Raw genomic sequence first — 23,661 nt, 5'->3', positions numbered from 1 at the left:
GTTATGGTATTTCTTTAATCGATGTTTTCTCCAAATATATCAATTTTATCAAAAAATTATATACCAATGAAAATATGCATTTCCGGGAGTGGACCAACTTTTTTTTAAACTTTTTCCTGTAAAATCAATTTCAAGAAATTTCACCTGAGTTTCCGGTGACTTCGAAGCCGCCTGGCAACACTTTTGCATCCAGGTAAGTGCCTAGCAATGCGCAGGTGCTATTTCTAATGTCAGCCACTACATGTACACCCATTTTCAACCTTATCCGAGTCACGTAAGTTAACTGCCAAAAATTCGCACCATTGACAGGTCGCCACAGGTGAACGCATCCACTCACACCTGCCAGGCACCCACTTTTACGTTCCTCATCATCAGACGAACATCTCATGTGAAAATTGGCCTTATCCGTATCACGCTCCCATTTACGTTGTCAGCCCACGGTCTATTAATCAAACTTTTGCAGAGGGATCAACATTTGTTCACTACAAGCCCTTTTTCAAAATTTTGATTATTTCCTCAGTTCATTAACTACACTGCTTTGGGTGTTCTAGATTCATACACGCTCAACCCCCTATGAATCGCATAATTCTGATAGGAATCACAATATTTAAGAATTTATATTTAATTTAGTATTATCAAAATGGATGGGACTGAAACTATCTCGTGAAAATAACATGACACCCAACCTAACACACAACAGCATAAAACACAATTGAGGTAAATGATAACAGAACTCGTTATACTCGTTTAATAAGGATGCATTTGACTATTTAATGCTCTCTAAATAGAAAACTTTGATATAAAAATTTGAACGTTGATAATTCTTTTGAAATTTTTCAAAAATGAAAAAAGATACTTACGGTCGCTATTACTCGACTATGTAATTGTGGTCCGACCAAATTAGTAGTAGAGTTACTCGCCTCCGTGAAAATGGAATGTGCCTCTAGCTCTTGTGAAAGCGTATCAGACATTTTTTGAGCCATCGTAGACGTGGGATTAAGTTGGTTACCCAACATATGGGGTGCACTTACGCCGTTTTGAAATCTGTAATTTTAATATTTCGTTTGGATGTCTGTCATTTTTGCATATCATCATACTAGTTTGGGAAATATAGTCTTGTTCGCTTACAATTTAACCTCCTTTTCCTCTTTAGTATGATTAGCTAATGTTGGTGTACTTGATGCAGATGGTGTTGGAGTGTTAGAAGCTGTTCCAGCGCCTTTTCGCTTTCTTCTACCTGGTCCAGTGCTACTCATACTTTCAGAACCAGGACTACTAGGTGGCGAATCTTTAACCGTGGGACCCATAATGCCACCTGAACCAGTTCCCACGCTGCTGAAATGGCCAGTACCCAGCGTGGGACCTTGTATTATCGATTGTATGGAAGCCACCGCTACCGACGGTGGTGGAGTTTGGCGATTATTTCTTCCAGTTCGCTTCGTCGTTGTAACGACTGCGCTATTAGACAAAGAAGTTGCCGCTGAAGTAATTAACTGAGAACTTGTTGGTATGGATTGACTGCTTGAAGACCCTCGCTTTGGTTTACGCAGTTTTTCTTGTTTATCTGACGATTGAGAGCTGAAATGTATCATTTATTTCATTATTATAAAATATACATGAACACATACACTGCGATTCCAAATCAGTAATATCTACGAGAGGAACGTAGACATTCTTATGCGCTGGCAGTATTTGACAAAAAAAAATCAATTTTACTTAGGTCTAGTATTTTTCAACCAAAATTTTGCTTTAAATAATAACAGTTGGCAAGTTATTTTTGGCAAGCGGCGTTTATTGGCTTCTTTGGGCTTGTATCGATAAGGATACTCTAAGCAACTTTTTCAAATACGCATGTGCCGAGAAGCGCTGGTCTATTTTTATTCAATAAATACTATGAATAATGATTCAGATAAATACATCCGACTTTATTGTAGTGACTGCGGTTTAGTAATTCCTAGAACTGCTGCTCCACGCAGTTTCTCAGCTCAAGGGGTGAGAGTCGGTTGCGACTCTTGTCACAGCCGAAATATTCACAGCACATCATGCATTTCAGTGTTTTTACAATGTTTTTGATGAGTACGACAGTTTGCAAACTAAAAATCAATATAATAGAATGATAAAAATGGCTAAAATATTTCGCAGAATAGTGACTTTTCTAGCATCTCGCGCCGCGATGACATGCTAGGCTAGGTGGAAATGTCAGCCGTCAGGAAGTTTACTACATGATACTGCAACACTGCACATGACTTCTTGGAGAGAATCTTCTAAACTTAATAAACTGAATTGTAATCTTTTTAAGTGTAAAAATACAAACAATTATCAAAAATTTGAGGTTAGACAAATCTAAGGTCAATCGAAAAGAGAATGGAATATGACTTAGAAAATAGATTCTACACTTGAAAAATATTACTATACGTATATTTATGACTTACTTTTACGTTTAGAATATTTTTTCGAAAGTCTGCATTTCCATGACGTGATGCTAAATACTCAATTCAAACTTCCCGCTCTTCGGGCCTCTTCTTTTAATTGGTCAGCCACTGACGTGGAGTAGAGCGTACAGAAACCGTAGTGGGAGGTGCCTGAACTGCGCAATTTAAAAATAACCGTGTACGGAAGACTTAAAACTAGCGAGAATTGAAATTAAAGCGACTTAAATGGAGAGAGACTACACTGTATATCATGATCCATAAAAAAAGTTGATTCAGTTTAATTACAACCGACTATACAGCACTTCACTGCAGTTGCAAAACCTCATCAGGGAGAGTCCATTAATTACGTAAAGTTCATTTTGGGAATGATGGACCCCCCTCCCCCATCACTAGCACGGATTTTCTAATGTAAGTGTATGTAATATGAGCATCAGATTTATCTGATCTAATACACTGTAAAAAATGAAAAAAATTTACGAAATATAACTGTAAAATTACTAATTTCCACACGTAATATTACCACATTCGACGTAGACTGCAGAAGAAATCGTAATATTACATTTTATATAGTCGGCATCTCACTGCCCTCTGTAGGAATACTTCGGATATCGTAAATACGCTATGTTAAATGACGATAATATTGCTCACCTCATTTGAAGTGTTCAATTCACAGGCAATCGTAAAATTACAATCGTTTGAAAAAATCCTTTCTGAAGTTGTAACATTGTAATTTGAATCCGTAAGTTTTTGGGGTAGCGTGAAATTATGCAAAATATAACAATAATACACCAAATTAGAAGAAAGGTACCACATTTGGTTGAAAACGTTCTTTTATGTAGAATTAAAATTGCCGATAAACTCACGAGGAGAGGTAAAAATAAAATTTAAACTTGAAAGCTCGATATGAAAATGCTAATATTCCAATGGCAGTAATAATAATAAATAATTTAAATTAAATTTTTTATCAAAATAACTCATTCAATAATAAAATTTTTACATTATATATATTTTTATGAGCAGTTATAATTGATAAAAGGAAATTTATACGGTATATACAGTATCCTATTCCCGCGCACACGCAACCAGATTGACGAGAAAAGAGAGAAATGGGGGGAAAAGAGCCCGCAAAGACGACGCTCTTTCGTGATGAGCGTAAAGTTCAGAACGTTCACATGAACGAAACATTTTTCGTTCATTTTCGGATTTATCAGTGTCGGTTAATGATTAATTACATTTCATTAACCGAGTACAAATCATTAACTGAGTACTATACGAGTACGATCAGTCTTTTTAACGTTATAGTTATAAACTCTCACGTCGATGAGAAAAGTTTTTCTGTTTGAAACACATGTTTCAAATTACGAATAAGCATAACCTCCTTACTCTTCAATGAAGTGTGTCGATATTTAATGTCAATCGGTTTGCCTCGAATGCAAGGCATCTGAGTACACAAATTATTGTTTTTATTTCAGCACAGGGAGTTTCGGGAAAGAAATATAATTTTACTTGGAACATGGAGTTTTTGACATAGAACGGGAATTTTTTAAAAGAATAAAAACTGGGATTCAGAAAAAAGGAAAATGATGTAATTAACAAACTTTCGAAGTAAAATTAGCTAGTGATATCAAGGAATGCAAGTCTTAATTAAACTGGCATCTCACTTTTTGATAATGTAGTGATCCTAAAGCAGGGATCCTTTTTCTGAAGCGAATTGACATGTGCATGTATATAGGTATATATTTTTTAAGCTTCATAATAAATGTTTTTGTTTTATTTTATTCTTTACGTGATATGTATCCTTTATTTTCATTTCTACCTAACTCGTACGTAACTTTTCTCATACACTCAATGATAAGCAATTTTAGGATCAATCAAAGTGAATATTAATAATATCCACTTTTATTAATCTTAAAACTGCTTATTATTAAATAACATTATATATAATTTGATTGAATTTTCTTCATAAAATTGTAAAATATTACTATTTTGTATGGTACATTTGCCTGCGGAACTAAATTTACCGATTCTTGGAAAATTACCATTTTCTGTGAATTTCCAAGTCATTTCAGTAAAATTTCACTGCAACCTGCAGATTCACGCTTCCGTTGTAATTTTACGATTTTCAGTGAATCTCATAAACTAAAGTAGTATTTACAAACCAGAAATGCAAACTACTGGTTGGTCGTAAAAACCCTGCGTTGAATGTTGGTAATATTGGTTACATCCTTTAGTGTGTTAAAATTACAATTAATTTTTTTTACTGTGTAGTATAATGTAATAGATATAATGGACATAATAGTGCATCGTTATACTCTACGAAATTACGATAACTTTCTAGACTTTGTTGTTTCACGTTGAAAACAAATTGTGTCACTTGAGACGACAGAATACAGCCATGAATTATAACAATCCGACTGTAATTAAAAAAGGTTAAAGAAATTGAATTTACCGGCCTTTTGTGATTTTACAATTTCAATTATACGATTTTATAATCAAATCGAAAGCAAACACATTTTTTGAAGTGTAGAAATGTATCTAAACTAGCATAATTAATTCGCGCGATCCACATGGGTGTGCAGTTTCTTATATTCAAGGACAAAGGTATTGTTAATTCACACGCAAAATGATGAATCAATTATTGTAAAATTATTAAGACCTATTCATAAATTATATAACACAGTTTTGTATACTTCTTTACTCATCTCTAATAAATTCTAGTGTAACCATTCGAATTGTTCTGATTTCCTCCGAAGAACATAGACAATCAATTGCGGTGACTTCTAGAGCTTGTACAGGCACTTTATTAATGAAAACTGTTCCACTATTCTAGTAATCTACCTCCGTAAGACTGCGCCCATGCGCCAATTCAAGCTTAGGGAGTGGATCTAAAAATTGTCATCATATTGAGATTGTATACGTATATGGTATATATATAAACTCAATATGTATAGTGTTCCAGTAATAATATTTTGTTAATATTTTTTTAAGTTACTGCATTTAGCAAGAAATTGCATATTATTAATGTTAAAAGTCATATAAATATTTATAAAGCATAATTTAGTATAATTCATGCAACGCAATGAGTCAAGCATGCCGGTAATGTTGAAGTGCAACCGAGCATGCAACGTATCTCACAGGGAAATGCTCTGCTCCTCATGCTCAGTTATAGAATAAAGAAAATCAAAAACATTGTTTTTCAATCTGCTCTCTGAAATCCTTAGTGCAATAGATTTGTGGTCTAATAAACACAAAAATAATTTCAAACAAATTATTTCAATTTTCGATTCGAAAAGATCATTTTTCAATCAAAATATCGATTTCTAACCAAAATTACCTTGTTACGTAAAAAAAAGTAATTCTCAATAATAAAAAAAAAATAATTTTCAACAAAATTGTTACATTTTTAATAAAAAAGAAATTTCTTCTGAGCATGCGTAGACTTTTTTAGCATAAAAATACACAACGAAAAATCGACAAGACCCATGAAACGAAATTAAATCAATTAAAAGAATGACAGAGAACAAGTATATTGAAACTGTACTTAAAGAACTGTATTTTCAATTTTATTTATACTGAATACAATATCTATATTATAGAAGAAAGTAAGCATTTTCACAAACTACTTTTTGTATTGACTTGAACTCAAAATAGCAACAAGAACAACATTGTAAATATCAAGAGTAATTTTTAACGAGTGGGCATTTATAACACTCACGAAAAACGGATTTGAGAATTGCTTTATTTAAAACGAACAATAAGAAGATGAACGTTTTTAAAACTTGCCAATAATTTCTGACCTTTTCACTTAGATTGAGAAATTTAAAACAAAATATGTCTAAGTTTTGATCAGCAATTCGATTAAAATTTAAAAATACACTTTTTTAATTTTGAAATTTTTTGTTTCACGATTTAAAAAAACGATACGTAAGATATATAAATAATAACATACAAACATTTTTATAAAAAATTATATAAAAAATAAATCGATTATACAATTTCATAGTTTAATTATAATTTATTTAATTCATAATTAATTGCACAGACATAAAAATTTACGAATTATTGTTTGCTTAAATTAATAATCGTGAGGAAGGCGGCAGTGATTCTATAAAATTTAAATCTACATTTAAAAACTCTAAATCGATAATTCTACACGCGAAAACTCTACACAATCATGTTTATTAAAAAAGTTAATTATTTTCAATTTTAACTCAAATTTTTCCCAGAAATTTTAAGAAAAATGGTTTAACACCTTGAAATCTTTCGGAATTCGTTATAGCTTCTAAAGCTTGGTTTAGAAATCTTTAAAATATAAATTTCAAAAAGAAATGTAAGTTCAAAATTTGATTTGAATCTATTCTATTCTTCTAAATATTTCTTGAATTTATTCGATTTTTTTTCTTTATTCATTTTACTAAATTGAAAGATTTTCCTTTAAAATCTTCTTTACTCTTCTTTGAAATTTTAGGAAATCCTTTGATATGCCTAAAAACCTTTTTTTAATTTGATCTTAAAGTACATTCTCTTAATTAAAACATCATTTAAAATTTGCACACGAATCTTGAGAAAGTTCTGTTACTAATCTTGTCAGACCTTCTAATCTTTAAAAATTATTCAAATTTTTCCTGGTTTTCTTGTAAATTTGGCAAAATTAAAACTTTTGCCTTAAAATCTTGTCGATGCTTCCTTGAAAATTTTTGAATTCGTTTGAACTGCACTCAAATCATTTTAAATAATCCCTTAAGGCCACGTGATGAGTATAACAGCTGATCAAGTCAGCCCTAAGATCAATATTTTTCCACCCATATTGAAAAATAAAAGTTTAAATAACCCGGAAAATTTTTTCGGGAAACTTTAATAAATATTAAAGGGTCGTTTGTGGCCTTGCAAAGAGTTGGAGGAAGAAAAAAGTTTATTTATGCAAATAATGATTATCGACGGATACATTTAGGTTCTACAGCAAAAGTTTGACTTTTAACTTTCTCTGACGGTAATCATGCAATCTGTTTTACCCGCAGACCCCTAGAAGTTCGAAGATGTCTACTCGCTGCACTAGTGCTGCTTTGACAAGGCTGATACCAGACTGATACGTATGTCAGACCAAATATGTTTATTTGCATTTCAAGTGCAAACATTAGCTTTTGTATTGCTTCTGCATAATGTTCGTTAGCGATTTGTGTTGTTTTGTCCCACTTTGATAAATATAAACCTCAAAAGTAGCCCATTGACAACATTTCAAATTGCATGCAGTGTTTGACGACAGCTAGGTCGGTATTTCTCCAAAATAGTAATTAAAAAAAACTTTTTTCACTATTCTAATTATTTAGGACCAAAGACACATTCTTGCATGGAAAAGAAAACTTCCACTGGTATTTTCTTCAAAAAAAAATTTTCTCAAAATTTCCACTAAAACAAAGCAGAGACATGGACTTTATTACCTCCTCTTTTATTTCTTAAACTTTCAGAGCGATACTTCATTTCGTTTAGACGTAAGTTGGGAAAGAAAAATTGAAGTCCAGGTTTGGTCACATGACCCTCTCGTCACATGGCCTTAAAGTTAATTTTCAAAATAAAAAATTATTTTAATTACTCATCTATTTTAAAAAAATTGTGCAACAAAATTGTGCAGTAAGGCTTATTAAGAAATTATGTTCCTTAATTTTTCTAAAATTATGTAATATAACAAAACTGCAACATTTTGCTTCAAAATATTTTACACCCTTTTTAAAATTTTTAGCAAATAATTTAAATAATGTTGTAATCATTTTTCAATTTTCCCTCAGAATTCATTCTATTCCATTTTTGGTTGAAAATTTATCTTTTTTAATTGAAAATCCAGCTATATGGTTAAAACTTTAATTATTGTGTTGTAAATTTAATTGTTTTTTTATTTTTTAATTAATAGTTTCATTTTTGGTTACAAATTTATATTTTTCGGTCAAAAATTAATTTCTTCCATCGAAAATTCAAACATTTGGTAGAAAAAGAACTTTTTAATCTGAAAACTTAACTATTCCATTTTTTCTTCAATACTAATTTTTTAATATTAATATCAATTTAAAAATGTAACAATTTTATTGAAATTAAAAAAAAAATTATCTTTTTCAGTTGAAAATTCATTCTTTGGTTAATAATTTAACTGACCTGTTCAAAATTCGACTTTTTTGGTTGAAAAAAACATTTTCTTAAACTGAAAATTCAACTGTATCATTTTTTGGTCCAACTTATTTTCTTTTGGTATAAAATGGTTGAAAGTTCATGTATCTTATGTAAATTAAACTATTTTTCTGAACAATTTTGCATTGTAAATTTATTTTTTAAACTGATAATGTGACCGTTTTTCGTTGAAAATTTATCTATTTTGTTAAAAATTCGTTTTTTTGTTTTGTTTTAAAATTAATTTTTAAGTTTTTAATTTATGTTTTCAGTAGAAAATTATTGGTTTGAAAATTAAGTTATTTGTTTGCAAATTCAATTTTTTGCTTGAAAATTTAAATATTTCACTGAAACTTTGAATTTATGGGATTAATAACGATTTTTCAACTGAAAGTGTAACTATTTAATTTTTCGTTCCAAACTTATATTTTTTAGTTAAGGGCATGAGATACTTAGAAAATTGTCGATTTCACCAGTTTTAGGTTTCCCCGGCTTTTTTTTCTAGAATAATAAATATTTTGTCTTAAAAATTTGGGAAATGATAGCGTACATGCTAACGGACGTCCCCACACACTTTTTTGTAGGTTAATTCAAAAAAGTTTTAATTTAACAAAATGTGATTAATTTGCATAGCGCTTAGGAAATATAATCGATTTTTTCAGTGTTAGATTCCCCCGGCTTTTTTCCTAGGATAAGAAATATTTTGCCTTCAAAATCTGGGAAAAGATAGCGAACATGCTAACGGACGTCCCCACACACTTTTTTTGTGTTTTTTTTTTATCAAAATATGTTTGATATTGCTAAAAACGTGCGTGTATATTTCGAGTTTATGAGTGTTACAATTCACCCGAGCGTTACTTCCAAACTACACAATATTTTTGACCGAAAACTTTGGACTTACAAATAAACATAGTAACTAATCTCCCGGAACTAACCTTGTTTGCAGGAAAACAAAAAAGTTTATTTCATAAATAATTTCCAGACTATCGGAAAGGCAGAGATGAAAAACGACGTAACCTCAAAATAATGCATATGCATCAAATTTTTATTTAGCACAATACATTTTTTTGTTATTATCCCTTCAAAAAGAGTCGGGGGACGTCCTTTATGATATTTTATAGCATCTCCGAATTCAGTTTTTAAACATTTTCATTTGGGTGGAAAAAAAACCGGGGAAACTGTAAGTATCACATGCCCTTAAGAATTCAACTATGTGACTGAAAATTCATGTATTTTGTTAAAATGTTGCCTTTTTTACATTCTCATCATTTATGATTGAGAAAGTATTAGAATTGTCCGAAATTTGAAATCACAGTTTTTCAACGCATCTCCACGTTTTGAGACCCCCTGAATCCGAAAATCAAGTTTTTATGATGGCGTCTGCCTGTCTGTCCGTCCGGCCGTCCGTAAACACAATAACTCTCGAAAAAATGAAGAATCAAATCCATCTTAGACACACTTTTTTATGTCCTAAAAGAAAGGACGAGTTCGTTAACCAGCCATTTTTGATAAAAATTCAAAAAGTGAGCGCACTTTGAAAATTGTTGAGACTACTTTTTTCTGAATTTGAAAATTCTATGTACGGATATTTATAGTATTAAAAAGGAAAAACAATGTATCTTAATGACTTTTTTCAATAAAAAGAAAATTCTCAGAGTTATAGCATTTTCAAAATTTTTTTAATCAACCGAAAATCAAAATTTTAAGCCAAAAAACGCAAGATATGAAAAAAGGTCAAAAGATGAAAAAATTGCTTTTTGAAAGCCCTACCAGATTATCATAAATTTTTTTTTGGATTTTCTTGGAAAATCGATAAATCATATTTTGATTGCACAAAAAATAATGAAAAATAAAAAAATCCGTTTTGTGTTCAAACTATGTAAGATAGGAAAAAAGATGAATAAAAAAAATTGTTATCCCAAAAAAGATCTACAATTTCGTTAAGAATCACTTCTTGAGTGGACGCGTACTTTTTATTTTATTCGTGAAAAATAACAGTGAAAATAAAAAAAAAAATGTGTGGAAAAACGACGAGTTACGAGAAAAAGAAATTCAACAAAACCTCTTTACAAATGTCTGCCGGAAATCGAGCGCGCAGCGCAAGTGTCACGATGAGAATGTGTACCTCAAATCCTACAGAGCTTTGGGAAACTTAATCTTTGACCATACTTAATTAAGGAGACAATTTAGAATAAGAAGACGCATCAAAATACTGCCATCTAAGAGATCTTTTTAATAAAGTTTTATTGAAGCATTACAAATGTAAAAAAATAAATATCCAAGCGCGAGGTGTGATTATGTTCGAGCGTGAAGCGCGAGATTCAACCGTCGCTACTCAACTACTTATTTTGTTGAAACTTCAATTTTTATTCAGCAATTTAACTCTTCCATTTTTAGTTGAACACTTAATTTTACTTTAAAATTCGTTTCTAAAGATGACAATTGAACAATTTTCTTGACATTTTTTTTCTTAAAAAATTATCTTTTTAGTAGAAAATTTATCTTTTTGGTGGGAAATTATTATTCTTGTTTGAAAATTCATTAGTTTTAGTTAAAAATTAATTCCTTTGGTTGAAAGTTCATGTTTTTTGAAGATCAAAATTAATTTCTACAGCTGCAAAATTAGGTATTCACTAAAATTCAGTTAACAAATGTATTTTTTTAAGTCATTTTTTTTGTTGAAAATTTAACTTTTTTGTCGAAATTTCTTTTTTTATTTGTTGAAAATTAATTTTTTACTAAAAATATGCAAAATATGAGAGCTCGGGTTCCTGCTCATGAATGAAATGGGCCTTGGTCGACTCGCACAAGCCTACACAAGTTAACTGTGCGTGCGTGTGCAAAACAACTTATCGGTATTACTTTTCGCACCGTATAGTGTCGACTGCATGTTTCTCACTTCGTCTCAGTGTTTGATTTCAGTGTCCAGTGAAATTTTAAGCTTGGATTAAGACTTTGACATCTCTTTGACGTCATTCGTTATTATTTTCAACACTGGGAAGTTGAGATTCCGTAAATTTACCAGCTTTACACCGGAGCAATGTATTTTACTAGAAAAAAAACTTTTTCGCAACAAAATATCACACCGCATCATTACAATTTCGCAATTTGGTATGAAGTTTTACGAATTTTTTCTAACAGTGTACCTGGAAAAATATTCAAACTTCAAGTTTGATATTAATTTATCAAACAACAATAAGTCAAATAACCAGATGAAAGTAAAAAAAAAATCGATCTTTTAAGTAAATTGTACTAATAATGTTCTTATCCCATTTTCCCTTACAAGAATTTCAAAAATTTAAGTTTAAATTTTCTATTCCTGACATTAGATTTAATTCTAAATTATTTAGAACAGAAAATTACGGATTTCAAATAAAATTGCCGTTGGGGGCGAGATGCAACAAGCTGAATGAGGCGGAACGCAACACCGGAACATCCGCGAACTTAACCTGTCGCAATCACTGTCAGTGTAGCCGGTCGGAATGCTTGCGAGATATTTTTAAGAAATAGAAAGTGATAAAGTAAATTATTTAAGTTATCAAAATTCGAAATTATAAAAGTAAGACTGGTAGACAAAACCTGTCGGAGGAAAGTTTGAAAAGGGCAATCGAAAGCATGAGAAACGGTGGGTTAAATTACCGACAAGCTCAAAGTAAACAAGAAGTTGCGGCATCCACACTTTGTCGCAAAGTTGCTAAATATGTGCTAAATAATAGCAAGGAAACGGTTTATCGAAGGAATTTCAATTTTCCTTTTGTAAATTCTTAATGCACGAAACACATGAGTTCCTATTTCTGCTGTAGTTAAGAAATAAAAACAACTACCAAACAAATAAATTTTGTATTTAAATTTACTTTTTTCATCATTTTATCTACGTAGGTTTCAGATAATATGCATATATTTCTTGAAATTTGGTTTTCAGATTAATTTCTTATTATTTTAAATTCCTTGAATGTCCTTCTTTTTTCCTGTCTTCATTCTTTTAAGGTTGGTCTGCCTAAAATACGTATTTTAACATTATAACTCTTCCAGTTGGCGTTCCATGGCATAAATTTTGATTTGTTGCTTACTTTCTTTCTTTAAATTTTCAAAATTATTTACAAATTAAAATTACTATTTCAATTGTTTCATACCGCCCCGCCATGCGTTCTGTTTTACCCGCCGCGTGTTGCAAATTGCCCCACCTACCCTACAGTGCTTCATATTTAATTTCAGAAAAATTAGTTCGCTCTATTTACAAAAGCATATGTGCAACTTGTAAATGATACATTGGAGAAAATTTTAACTATTAGTTGTTTCTGCATGTTCTTACAGGTTAAAACTTGATTAGCGTCAAAGATTTTGTGCACCGTCTCGCCCCACCTTCCCCTACTTTATAAAATCTATATAATTACATAATTATAAATAGGTCCATTTTGCAATTCATAGCAATCAATTCATTTCTTGAGACCTATTTTGACTTTTTTATACATGCATATTTCATTTAATGGTCTGCAATAGGCTATATGTTATATTTTTAAACATCATTTTTACAGATTATTTACTGGCCTACTCCTAACCATTCCATTATCTATTTATGTTTCTGCTGTAAAGCATGCTTTTTTCTTTAAATGAATTTCTTTTTAATTCTTTCTTTTGTTGTTGATTTATTATTTGTTAATTATTTGTCCATAAGTTATAAACAATAATGAATTAACTCAAAAAGTATTATGCTAACTGTTATTATTTATTACCTGACTTTAAGAAAAAAGTTGAAAGTTTGAAAATTTCAGAAAAAAACTGCAACTTTGAGGCTGCAATGAGAAACGTTTCACGATCATCGACGATTCTGAACTTATGAAATTCCAAGATTACTTTTGCAGTTTAGGTGATTATGTAGTCCAAAACGTTTTAACTCGTTCACTAATAGAGAAAAAATTGTACCATCAATAGCAATAACAATAGCACATTTCAAAATTGACCTATTTATAAATATGCAATTATATAGAGTTTACAAAATAGTAAAATTTCGAAAAAGTAATAATCTGGCATAGAAAAAGTGATTATATTTGTGATATAGCATAAAAGGACTTGAAAATAAAAAGGAGAGTACCTAATTTCAATGTTCCTGTATTAAAACGTATAAACAAATATATGATAAATGATCAGAAATTATGATAAACAGTTGCAAACATATGTTTTATAAATTAAGGAATAAACAACTTGCGAAGCACACATTTCCATATTTGCAGTAATTTGCTAATTTACTGAAAACAATATTTCCAAAAATATGAAGCGGTCGCTTTTCTATTAACTGTGGGAAAGAGGAGGCTTTTTTAATGTTTAATTTTTTTACAGACAGAGTCCTTCATAGCATATTGTACAGGCGACAGTACTAACGTTGAGAAATGCTTGAATCTGCTAACACAAACGTACACCGCGTCGCGTGGTTTCTTACAAAATCGATATTTCCGCCAATTTCCAATGAATCGATCTGAAAATTTCCAGAAATCTGTCTCCAATAATAAGAAACCAATGTTTTACTGAAAGTTGTTTCAACTCTAAAGTTCACTCGATACTTTTCTTCGGCGAAGCTAAAAAAACGTGCTTACCGCCAGGTCTCCATTTGCCATTAATTATGATTAAACAATTGACATTTTAAACTTTTTCTTTATTTTGTAGGCAGTGCGAGGGTATAATGGGTATGTATACCAAATTTCACACAGGTTCAATAATATTTGTCTGAAGGGACGATTTATGTTTAACAATATCATTGAATTTGGTGAATTTTTTCATCTCTGTTTTTGATTTTATTATTAAAAATAAAAATATAGATAGGAAAGAAAAACTTTAAATAGAAAAAGTGCCGCCTTATCACTCTACAAACCAATAATTATTGTAATTAATTGTTTTGAACTTTACAATTTGGATAGGACGTTTGGTTATGATAATCTTATAAAGCATTCAAAAATCAACATTTTTCTTCTCTTTTTTCATATCGATCCTTATGGCTTAAAATGTTAATTTTCGTTTTTTTTTTTTTTAATTTTATAAATGCTATAACTGGTATTTTTAATTTAAAAAAGTCAATAGGAAAATTTATTTGTCTTTTTGAATACTATGAATAGTTGTAAAGAGAATTTTTGAATATTTGATCCCTTAATGTAATTAAATCAAATTGATGATTTTAAGACTCTTTCAGTTTAATGTTTAATTAATTTTAGAGCACTATTCAACAACTTATAAAAAATTAGTGGTGTGACTTAAATTATTTCCAAGGCCAAACACAGGCGTATCGTCCCGAATGTGATTGGCTGTATGACACAATCCCGGTTGTAATATAAACTTATTCACTTTTTAATAATAGAATACGAAATTATTCAATTTTGGAGGTTTTTGACTTTAAAGTTTTGACCAATATATGTTAGAAATTAAATTGATGCAATTTAAAAAATGTACAATCCGAAGCTTAGAAAATAAATAGATGAATTTAAAATATTTTATATTCGTTTATGGGACTATCTTCCGGTATATAATTCTGTAGTATATTACTTCAGCCAATTAGCGAAGAAGTTTGAAAACAGTTTTTGAAGGAAAACTAAATAGTGAACTTCGGGGCTAATTACGATAAAATAGTGGCATCGGTGAAAAAAGTAGACAAATAGTGGCAACTGAATTTTGTATTCAATTTTATAATACTATTTTTTATACTTCTTTAATTTATGAGAATCATAAACCTTTTAAATTTTCATTAGAATTAAAACGGTCATAAAGATAATTTTGAAGTCTTTTCGTCATCTTCCAGAATCAATGAAACAATTGCAAACTCTTAGCAAAATTTTGATTTGAGTTTTGAAAGGGCTCGAAAATTGTTAATTCTAGATCCTACATGCAAACTAAAAATTTAAAGAGACAAACTAGTAAGTGCCTGTCTGTAATATGGGCTATGTTTCCGATTTCATAAATATATTCATGCTAAATATCAAAACTATCAGTCTCTTCAAAAACGGATACTACATATATTACGTTGTTTACTGGCTATTTAATGCTTAATTATTTTTGTACGTACATTACCAGACAGACAAATTGGAAGACAATTTATCCGAATACTCGCTTTCGCCAGTATCGCTAGAAAATATTATGTCCGGACAAAATACTTGAAGGTTCTTTATCTGTCTAGCCAGACACACAGACGAAATGTAACTTCTGTGTAGGCGGACGTTTAGAAACTTCATGCCATTTTTTTTACACAAAGTAAAAAATGAAACGAAATGCTGACTACCTTATCGTATATAGAAATTCTTATTCGTTTTTGCCTTTATGCGCACTGGGCGCCAAGTTCCATCATTAAAAAATTCTCTTAGGTCAGTATAGACAACAAAATTTTCTGCAAAATAAATGCTTAAAATAACATTATGAGAAGCAATGTCATCCAATGAACCTACGAGTTCGATAACGAAGAGGAGACTGGCTGCTATGTATAATTACACAATATATTTTTACAAATAGTGAAATGATTATAACTGTTGTTTAATCTTAAAACACATAGCACAAAAGTGTTTACACTTACATTAGAGTATCCAGTAAGTTATTTAAATTATTTTAAAATGAAAAACATATATTTTACATTTTAAAATGATTATCGTGCAAGGAAGAAGTTACACAACTGGCTTGTTTATCGCGTACGAATACCATTTTCTTCTTTTTGCTTTCCATTCGCCACTAGCCGTAAATTCGTACATCCACAGGCGACCATTTTAAATGCTACTCCCTAGTCGTCCTAATCTGTACTCGGTACCATGAACTAAGAATACACGGTCTAGCCACACGCAACTAAAAAAAAGTTAACCAATAAGGAGCAACTCCACCACTTTTAACCATATTGGATAAATGAGCGCGCGACAATGAAGTATATTTGAAAGGAAGTAAATGCAATGAGCGAAGATTGTAAGTAAAAAATAAAGAAATTATATAGTTTATAAATCAATTAGATTAGTTTGAAAATAATGAAATTTTTGAGATGCGTTATCTAAAGTATAAACAAATATATAATATCTAACTTGTAATATAGAAGAAATACTTAGAAATATAGATAACATAACCTCTCAAGGTACCTGAGGAATTGAACCTTTTAACGCGAATGAAATGAAGTATCATCCACCTAAGGAGAAAAAAGAATATTGTTTTCGGCCTGAAAGCAGAAATAAATAAATGCAAAATAATCGATATCATATCCTGTATTATAGTAATATCCGTTTTTATATTTCGTATATACATAAGCACTAAATGAGAACAAAAGAACCCTCTCAGGGTACACAAAGTCACATGTTCAGATCTTATATTCATATGAAATAATGATTTCAATGGTATTTTCAATAAAAACACCACTACAATTTTCACAACGTTAATCTTAACACAATGCTCTTTCACTAACGGATAGCGTCAGCAGTGTCCGCTTCTTGTACTTAATTTGAATATTGAGAACTTTCACAGGTATTGACATTGATTTACAATGTAGCCATAATTCGTGATTTCAAATCTTTTGAGTGAAGATCGAAACGCTAACGGTTGCTATGGTAACCAAGATGGCTAAAAGTGGTGGAGTGCGAATGGGGATGAAATTGGGGGAGCTGATGGCTAGACCGTGTAATCTTAGATCATGCTCGGTACCATAATCTACGAATACACGGTCAAGCCATCAGCTCCCCCAATTTCTTCGCCAGTCGCACTCCACAACACATAATCTAACAAATACATGGTCTAGCCACGCGCAAGTAAAAAAACCGAACCAATAAGGACCGACCGCTTGATTTCTCTATCTTGGATAAGAAAGGCGGCAAACGTAAGGGATTTTAAAATGCAAAATGTAAGAATAAAAATTTCTTGTACTTTTCAGGTGTATAAATATTTGAATCCTTATAAAATGTTTTATAATAATATTGAAGATCGTTAAAGGAAAACATGGATTAACTATAATTTTAGGTTATGTGTTTCATAACTTCTTTCTGTTGACAAAAAATGACGTATCTGTGTCAAATCAAATGAAATTGAAGTCAAGTGGGTAAGTTCTAACTAAAGAAAATTATATAATGCAGTGCAGGTTGGCCGCTGGACCGGCAAACCTGGAAAATCGGGAAATTACAGTGAATTTACTTTTTGACCGCGAATGTTACAAAATTTGTATAATAAAAATGTTGTCCAACTTTGATTTCAACCGTTTTTTTTAATTTCATAAATTGTGATTTTTATAGATTATTATACCATTTAGTTTAGAATGCTAAAATTCGAAAATCCGTCACTTTACAAATTTTCCAGTTAGTTTTTTTTGTTTTTCAGCATATATTTTACTTGAAGAATTTTAAAATGCGGTTTTAGTGGTTAAAAAATTAAAAATTAGAAGTTTTTAAAATCGAAGATTTTTTTTATGAAGAACTAGGTGGCCGTCGGACTGGGAAACCAAGAATTTTACGAATTTTTAGAAGAAAAATCTGTCCAAACTATATTTTAACAGGTTTAAAAGTAATTAAAGTGCAGTTTTGAGGATTTAAACAATTAAAAATGAAAAGTATTTAAAGCTGAAAATTTTTGATAAAAAACAGTTTTATTTTATCAACTGTAAATATTAAATAAATAAATTATTTTTAAAATGGATATGTACTCATGATTTATCAATAATATATTTTTCATTCACAGTTTCAGGTATTCCTTTATATATATTTATATTAAATTTATTAAATAAATTTATTAATATATTACTTCTATTAATGTTTTCAGCCATTAAAAAATATAAAAGTGCGTTTGACTATTTTCCACTTAAAAATAAATCCATGATAATATAGTCATAATTAAATGTTTTTATTAAATTAAAAATATTGTGAGTCTAAATCATATAATTTTTAACCCATTTAATTTGAAATTTCTTAATGTAGAAAAAGAATAAGTATTTAATATTTAGCAATATTTCACTGTTCATTTAAGACGAGTAAATTTAAACCAAATATTTAAAAGAAAACAATTTGAAACTGAATTGTTTTACATAGAAAGCTTTGAATCTTTAGATTTTCAAAGAACTTTTGATTTTTTAGCGTTACAATTTTAATTGTTCTATTTAAAAAGTGTTTAATTTATAAGTGAAATTGTTAAATTTTGACGCATAAATAACAAATGAACACTTATTATTTGTACAGAAAATTTTAGTAATTTTAAGAGATACTTTGAAGTTTTGAAAAGATTCAAAATTAATGACAAGGTTGGAATTATGTCAAGTAATTTAAACGAAGTGTCTTAAGAATTTTTTCAGATCTTAAGAAAATTTGTATTCTTCTGTAGTCTTTCAAAATTTAAAAAATCTAAATTTTTGTTTGAAATCTGCAAAAATATAAAAGCTCTGACAAAAAATTCAAAAATGATTTTGAATTAGGAAAAATTTAAAACCACTTCTCGATTTTTCAATATTTTGAAATAAAATTTTTAATCTTTTGACGGATGCCTGGATTATTTAAAATAAAAATAATTAAACTTCTAAATTAAGAAATGTGAACGTAAAACATTATTTTTCAATTTCTAATGTGTCTAGCTTAAAATTGCTTGAAGTAATATATAATTTTTATAATTTCTAAAGTTCATTACTTGATTCTTTAGTTTATACTGTTGAAAATGTTAACGTGGATTTATATTTTTGGAACTAATCTCAATCTTTAAGCTCTAAAATTTATAAAAGTTCTACATTTTGCATATAATTTTCATTTCACTTAAAACTGTTCAATTTAAAAGTGTTAGTACTTTCCATTTTATGCGTGTAAGTTATTGAGCATTTGAATCATTATCATTAATCATATCATTAATATCAAAAATTGTATATACTTTTAATCCTTCCCATTTAGTAATATTTACAAACTTACATTCAGGTCTGAATATAATTTATTTCCTTACCAATGTTCTAATATATCCATTGCAAGTTCTTTTTGAATTCATTCTTTTAATATTCTCATAATATTTCTTCCTGCATATTGATTTTCCTATAAAAGTTCGCCGTACAGTCTTACGCGTCAAACTCAAACTGGGCGGTCAAACTAACAAAATGGTGGAATTAAGCGGTTGCGCTACTTGAATGAAACAGGGCCCTCAAGTGGCTAGACGATGTATTTGTTAGATCATGCCACCACACCCAGCCACCTTGGTTATCAGCGGCGTATCTAGGAAAAATAGCGCCCACGGCAAGCATTAAAAATTGTACGCCCATGTGCAAAAGAACTTCACCAAAGTACCTTTGCCTCTACCACTAATTTTCAGTGTTTTTTTTTTATTTTGAAGTAAAAATATAATTTTTGGTAGAATTTGAAACACGTACCGTTTTAAATATTTAAAGAATTATTAATGAAATTATCACTTAAGGGTATGTGATACTTACAGTTTCCCCGGCTTTTTTTCCACAAAAATGAAAATTTTTAAAAACTGAATTCGGAGATGCTATAAAATATCATAACGGACGTACCTGGACTCTTTTTTGAGGGATAATAACAAACAAAATTTATTGTGCTAATTAAAAATTTTAGGCATATGCGCATTATTTTGAGGTTACGTCGTTTTTCATCTCTGCCTTTCCGATAATCTGGAAATTATTGATGAAATAAACTTTTCTGATTACCTGCAAACAAGGTTAGTTCCGGGAGATTAGTTACTATGTTTATTTGTAAGTCCAAAGTTTTCGGTCAAAAATATTGTGTAGTTTGGAAGTAACGCTCGGGTGAATTGTAACATACATAACCTCAAAATATACACGCACGTTGTTAGCAATATCAAAAATTTGTTGATAAAAAAAAATACAAAAAAAGTGTGTGGGCACGTCCGTTAGCATGTTCGCTATCATTTCAAAAAAATTTTAAGACAAACTATTTATTATTCTATAAAAAAAGCCGGGGGAATCTAAAACTGGTAAAATCGACAATTTTCTAAGTATCACCATGCCCTTAAGAATCTCGTATCACACGCTTATCTGCGTTCTCGCTATATGTTCATTCATTTATGTACATTTTTGTAAACGAGAATCGTTTTTTTATTCATAAAAACATGTATATCATTGTATTGATATGTATATCATTTCAATATAATATATTATAATTGACAGGTTATGTTAACAATATTTCTTTGTATTTCTTCTACATTACAAGGATTGAAAGTAATATAATTTTTAATATTTTAAATTATCTATGACACAAACTGCATTATTTTGAAACAAATTTCATTGATTTAGAAATTGTATAATCCCTTTATCTTTTAACAACTTTTACTTGATATATTCGCTTAGGGATTGTCCAAAAATTACGTAAGACGTTTTTCTTTTGTTTGAATAAAGACGAGCATAAAATTGCTGTAAAGCTGAGAAGGACACAACGATATAAACAAAAGAAAAACGTCTTACGTGATTTGTGGACGATCCCTTATGGTATTCACTACATTTCAAATACATTTAATTTCGCGTAAGCCGTCTCATAGAGCAAAAAAGCAATTCGCTGTTGAATTTGCGTACGTGATCGTATAAATGTACGATTTTTTATACTTGGAATAAGTAGTGCTAGTGTGAAACGTTTTTTAAGCAGACTATTCTCATAAGTACTTGACAGTTTCAAGTGCACTTAAAGCAACAACGAAAAGGTAATCAATATAGGGTGGTTCTTATTTATACTTGGTGGATTTTATTCAATTTTCTCTGCTCTCACCTCCTATTTTTTTCAAATTCCAAAAAGAATTTTCAAATTTGAGCAAAATCAGTTAATCAGTATTTACATATTTGTTTTTGCATTGAGTGTACTCGAGAACCCACTTGCCCAGCTGATGGAATAAACATGGCGGACCATAGTACCTTCCTATTTAGAGCTCTAGCTCCGTGTATTCTTAGATCATGCTTGGTACCATGATACAACAAATACAAATACATGGTCTAGCCACTTGAGAGTCCGTTTCGTTCAAGTCACGCAAAAGCTAAGTTCAACCATTTTATTAGTATGACCGCGCAGTTTGAGTTTGACGCGTTTTCTCTGTATTACGAAATAATATAGGAAAATCAGTATGTAGGAAGAAATATTATAAAAATATTTTAAAAATGAATTAAAAAAAAATTGGAATAAGTAATAAATTATGTGTAGCAGAAAACTGATGAGAAAATCAATTATATTCAGGAAAAAATGGAAATTTGTTACCTTGCCCTAGATGCCCAGATGTGCAACTACGTTAAAAAGAAATATATTTGAGACTGAAAATTCTCTCAAATGCTCATTGGGAAACAAATGAAATTTGAGTTGCAACAAATTTAACACCACCCTACCGATAGAAATCTCTGAGTATATTCTAAAGATTCTCTAGGTTCAGAGAAGCTCAGAAAAATTCTCCGCAGGCACTGAGGTAGATATATTTAAAGGTCCAGGTAGCTCGTTTAAATGTTTTGAAGTCTTTAAAATTTTCTTCCCGAAATTGAAATAAAAATACGGTCATACATAACAAGCAGAGAGGCTAAAATTAAAATAAGAATTCGATCATAAATAACAAGCAGAGAGGCTACCTCAATAGAGTAACTGACACTGAAGGGTCCTTTGTTTAGCTTTCTGATTAAAATTTAGGAATAGATTTTTTTAATTCCATAGTTAACAGCCTAAAACATAATAATTCGGAATCGACGGATTTCGATGATTTCAGGTATCTAACTTTTTTTTTAATGTTTAAAATTGGAATTAATACAACGTTTCCCGTAAATGGGATGAGATACGCCAAAAAAGAGAACATTTTTTAAGTCAGCTCAAAAATTAGTATATAAGTATAATAATATATAAGTTATAATTATAAATAAGTAGAATGAGAACATTTATCAATTAAAAAGAAAGTGTTAATAATTTGATGAAAAATTTATAAAGGGAGAGTCGGGTCCACGACGGCCAACTACTGTAAATAACTCTGCCCGCCCGGTACGTGACGAATACAAAAGGACCATTATATTATCGTCGCATCACTCTTAAATGGACCTTGAAAAGGACCCAAATCTCTCAAATTGATATTCATGACAATCAATTACATTTTAAATATTTCCATTTAAAAATTTATATATAATTCTCATGGCGCCAATTCTTTCATAAAAATATACGCAAAAGTAAAAGAGGTCTGTAATATAATTACGCGGATCCGTAAATTTTACAAAAAAATTTGTCAAAATAATCATTGTTTTTATTTTAGGACAGGGAGTTTCGGTAAAGTAATACAATTTCCCTTGGGACAAGGAGTTTTTGACATGGAACAGGAATTTTGTTAAAAAATTTACAGTGGGATTTAGAATAAAGGAGTTTAAAAAATCCCTGTTCCAAGCCAAAATTCGTCACAATTTAAAAGTTACTTTTTTTGGAAATTTAAATAAAGAGAGTGCTTTAAGTAATTTTTAGAGTAGAAGTAGTACTTCGAAAATTAAATATTTCGAAACTATAATATAATTTTCAAAACATTTTTCATTAAGAATTTACCTTTCTTTTCTTGCAACAACTTGCGGTTGAAAGGTGCACTCTTTTGTTTAAAATTAATTATATTGTTGGAAGATTCATCATATTCAATGAAAATTCGTATCGTTATAAAAATATTAACAATTTGGATGTTAATTTGTCTTTTTAAATTGAAAAAATATTTATTTCGTTGACAATTCACGTATGTTGTTAAAAAATCGACTTTTTTGTAGAAAATCAGTTTTACCTTTGAAAGTTAATCTCCTTATTTAAAAATTCTTCTTTTTACCTACAAATTCAAGTATTTCAGTTAAATATTCATCATTTTAGATTAAAATTTATATTTTGGGTTAGAAATAACATTACATGGTTGAAAAACAAACTCGTCTGTTGAAAATGATGATTTTTTAAATTTAAGATTTAATCATTTTTTAATTTTGGAACAAGGAACTTTTAAATTGTGACGAATTTTCACTTGCACCAGGGATTTCTTAATTCTTTTCTTCTGAATTCCAGTTTTTTTTTAAATTTCTGTTCCATATCGTAATTTCCCGTTTCTTCTCGGTCTTTCCCGGTTTCCCGATCAAGTCTCCACCCTGATTGTAATGAAATTA

General features: G+C 30.0%; 1 protein-coding gene across 2 annotated transcripts in view; it reads right to left on the bottom strand.

Moving 5' to 3' along the window:
• The window catches only part of LOC117170229 (protein AF-10-like), a 688,368-nt gene that overhangs the window by 135,720 nt on the left and 528,987 nt on the right, over positions 1 to 23,661 (bottom strand). For both annotated transcript variants that reach the window (XM_033356851.1, XM_033356852.1), the window contains 2 exons: positions 1,129 to 1,578; positions 861 to 1,044 (listed from right to left, as the gene is read on the bottom strand). In XM_033356851.1, the coding sequence (XP_033212742.1) occupies positions 861 to 1,044; positions 1,129 to 1,578 (634 nt within the window). The remainder of the gene's footprint in view (positions 1 to 860; positions 1,045 to 1,128; positions 1,579 to 23,661) is intronic.

The sequence above is a fragment of the Belonocnema kinseyi genome, chromosome 3 (assembly GCF_010883055.1).
Source record: "Belonocnema kinseyi isolate 2016_QV_RU_SX_M_011 chromosome 3, B_treatae_v1, whole genome shotgun sequence".
Classification (NCBI taxonomy): Eukaryota; Metazoa; Arthropoda; class Insecta; order Hymenoptera; family Cynipidae; genus Belonocnema; species Belonocnema kinseyi.
Note: the sequence above shows the minus strand (reverse complement) of the source record. Positions and strands in the feature narration are given on the sequence as shown.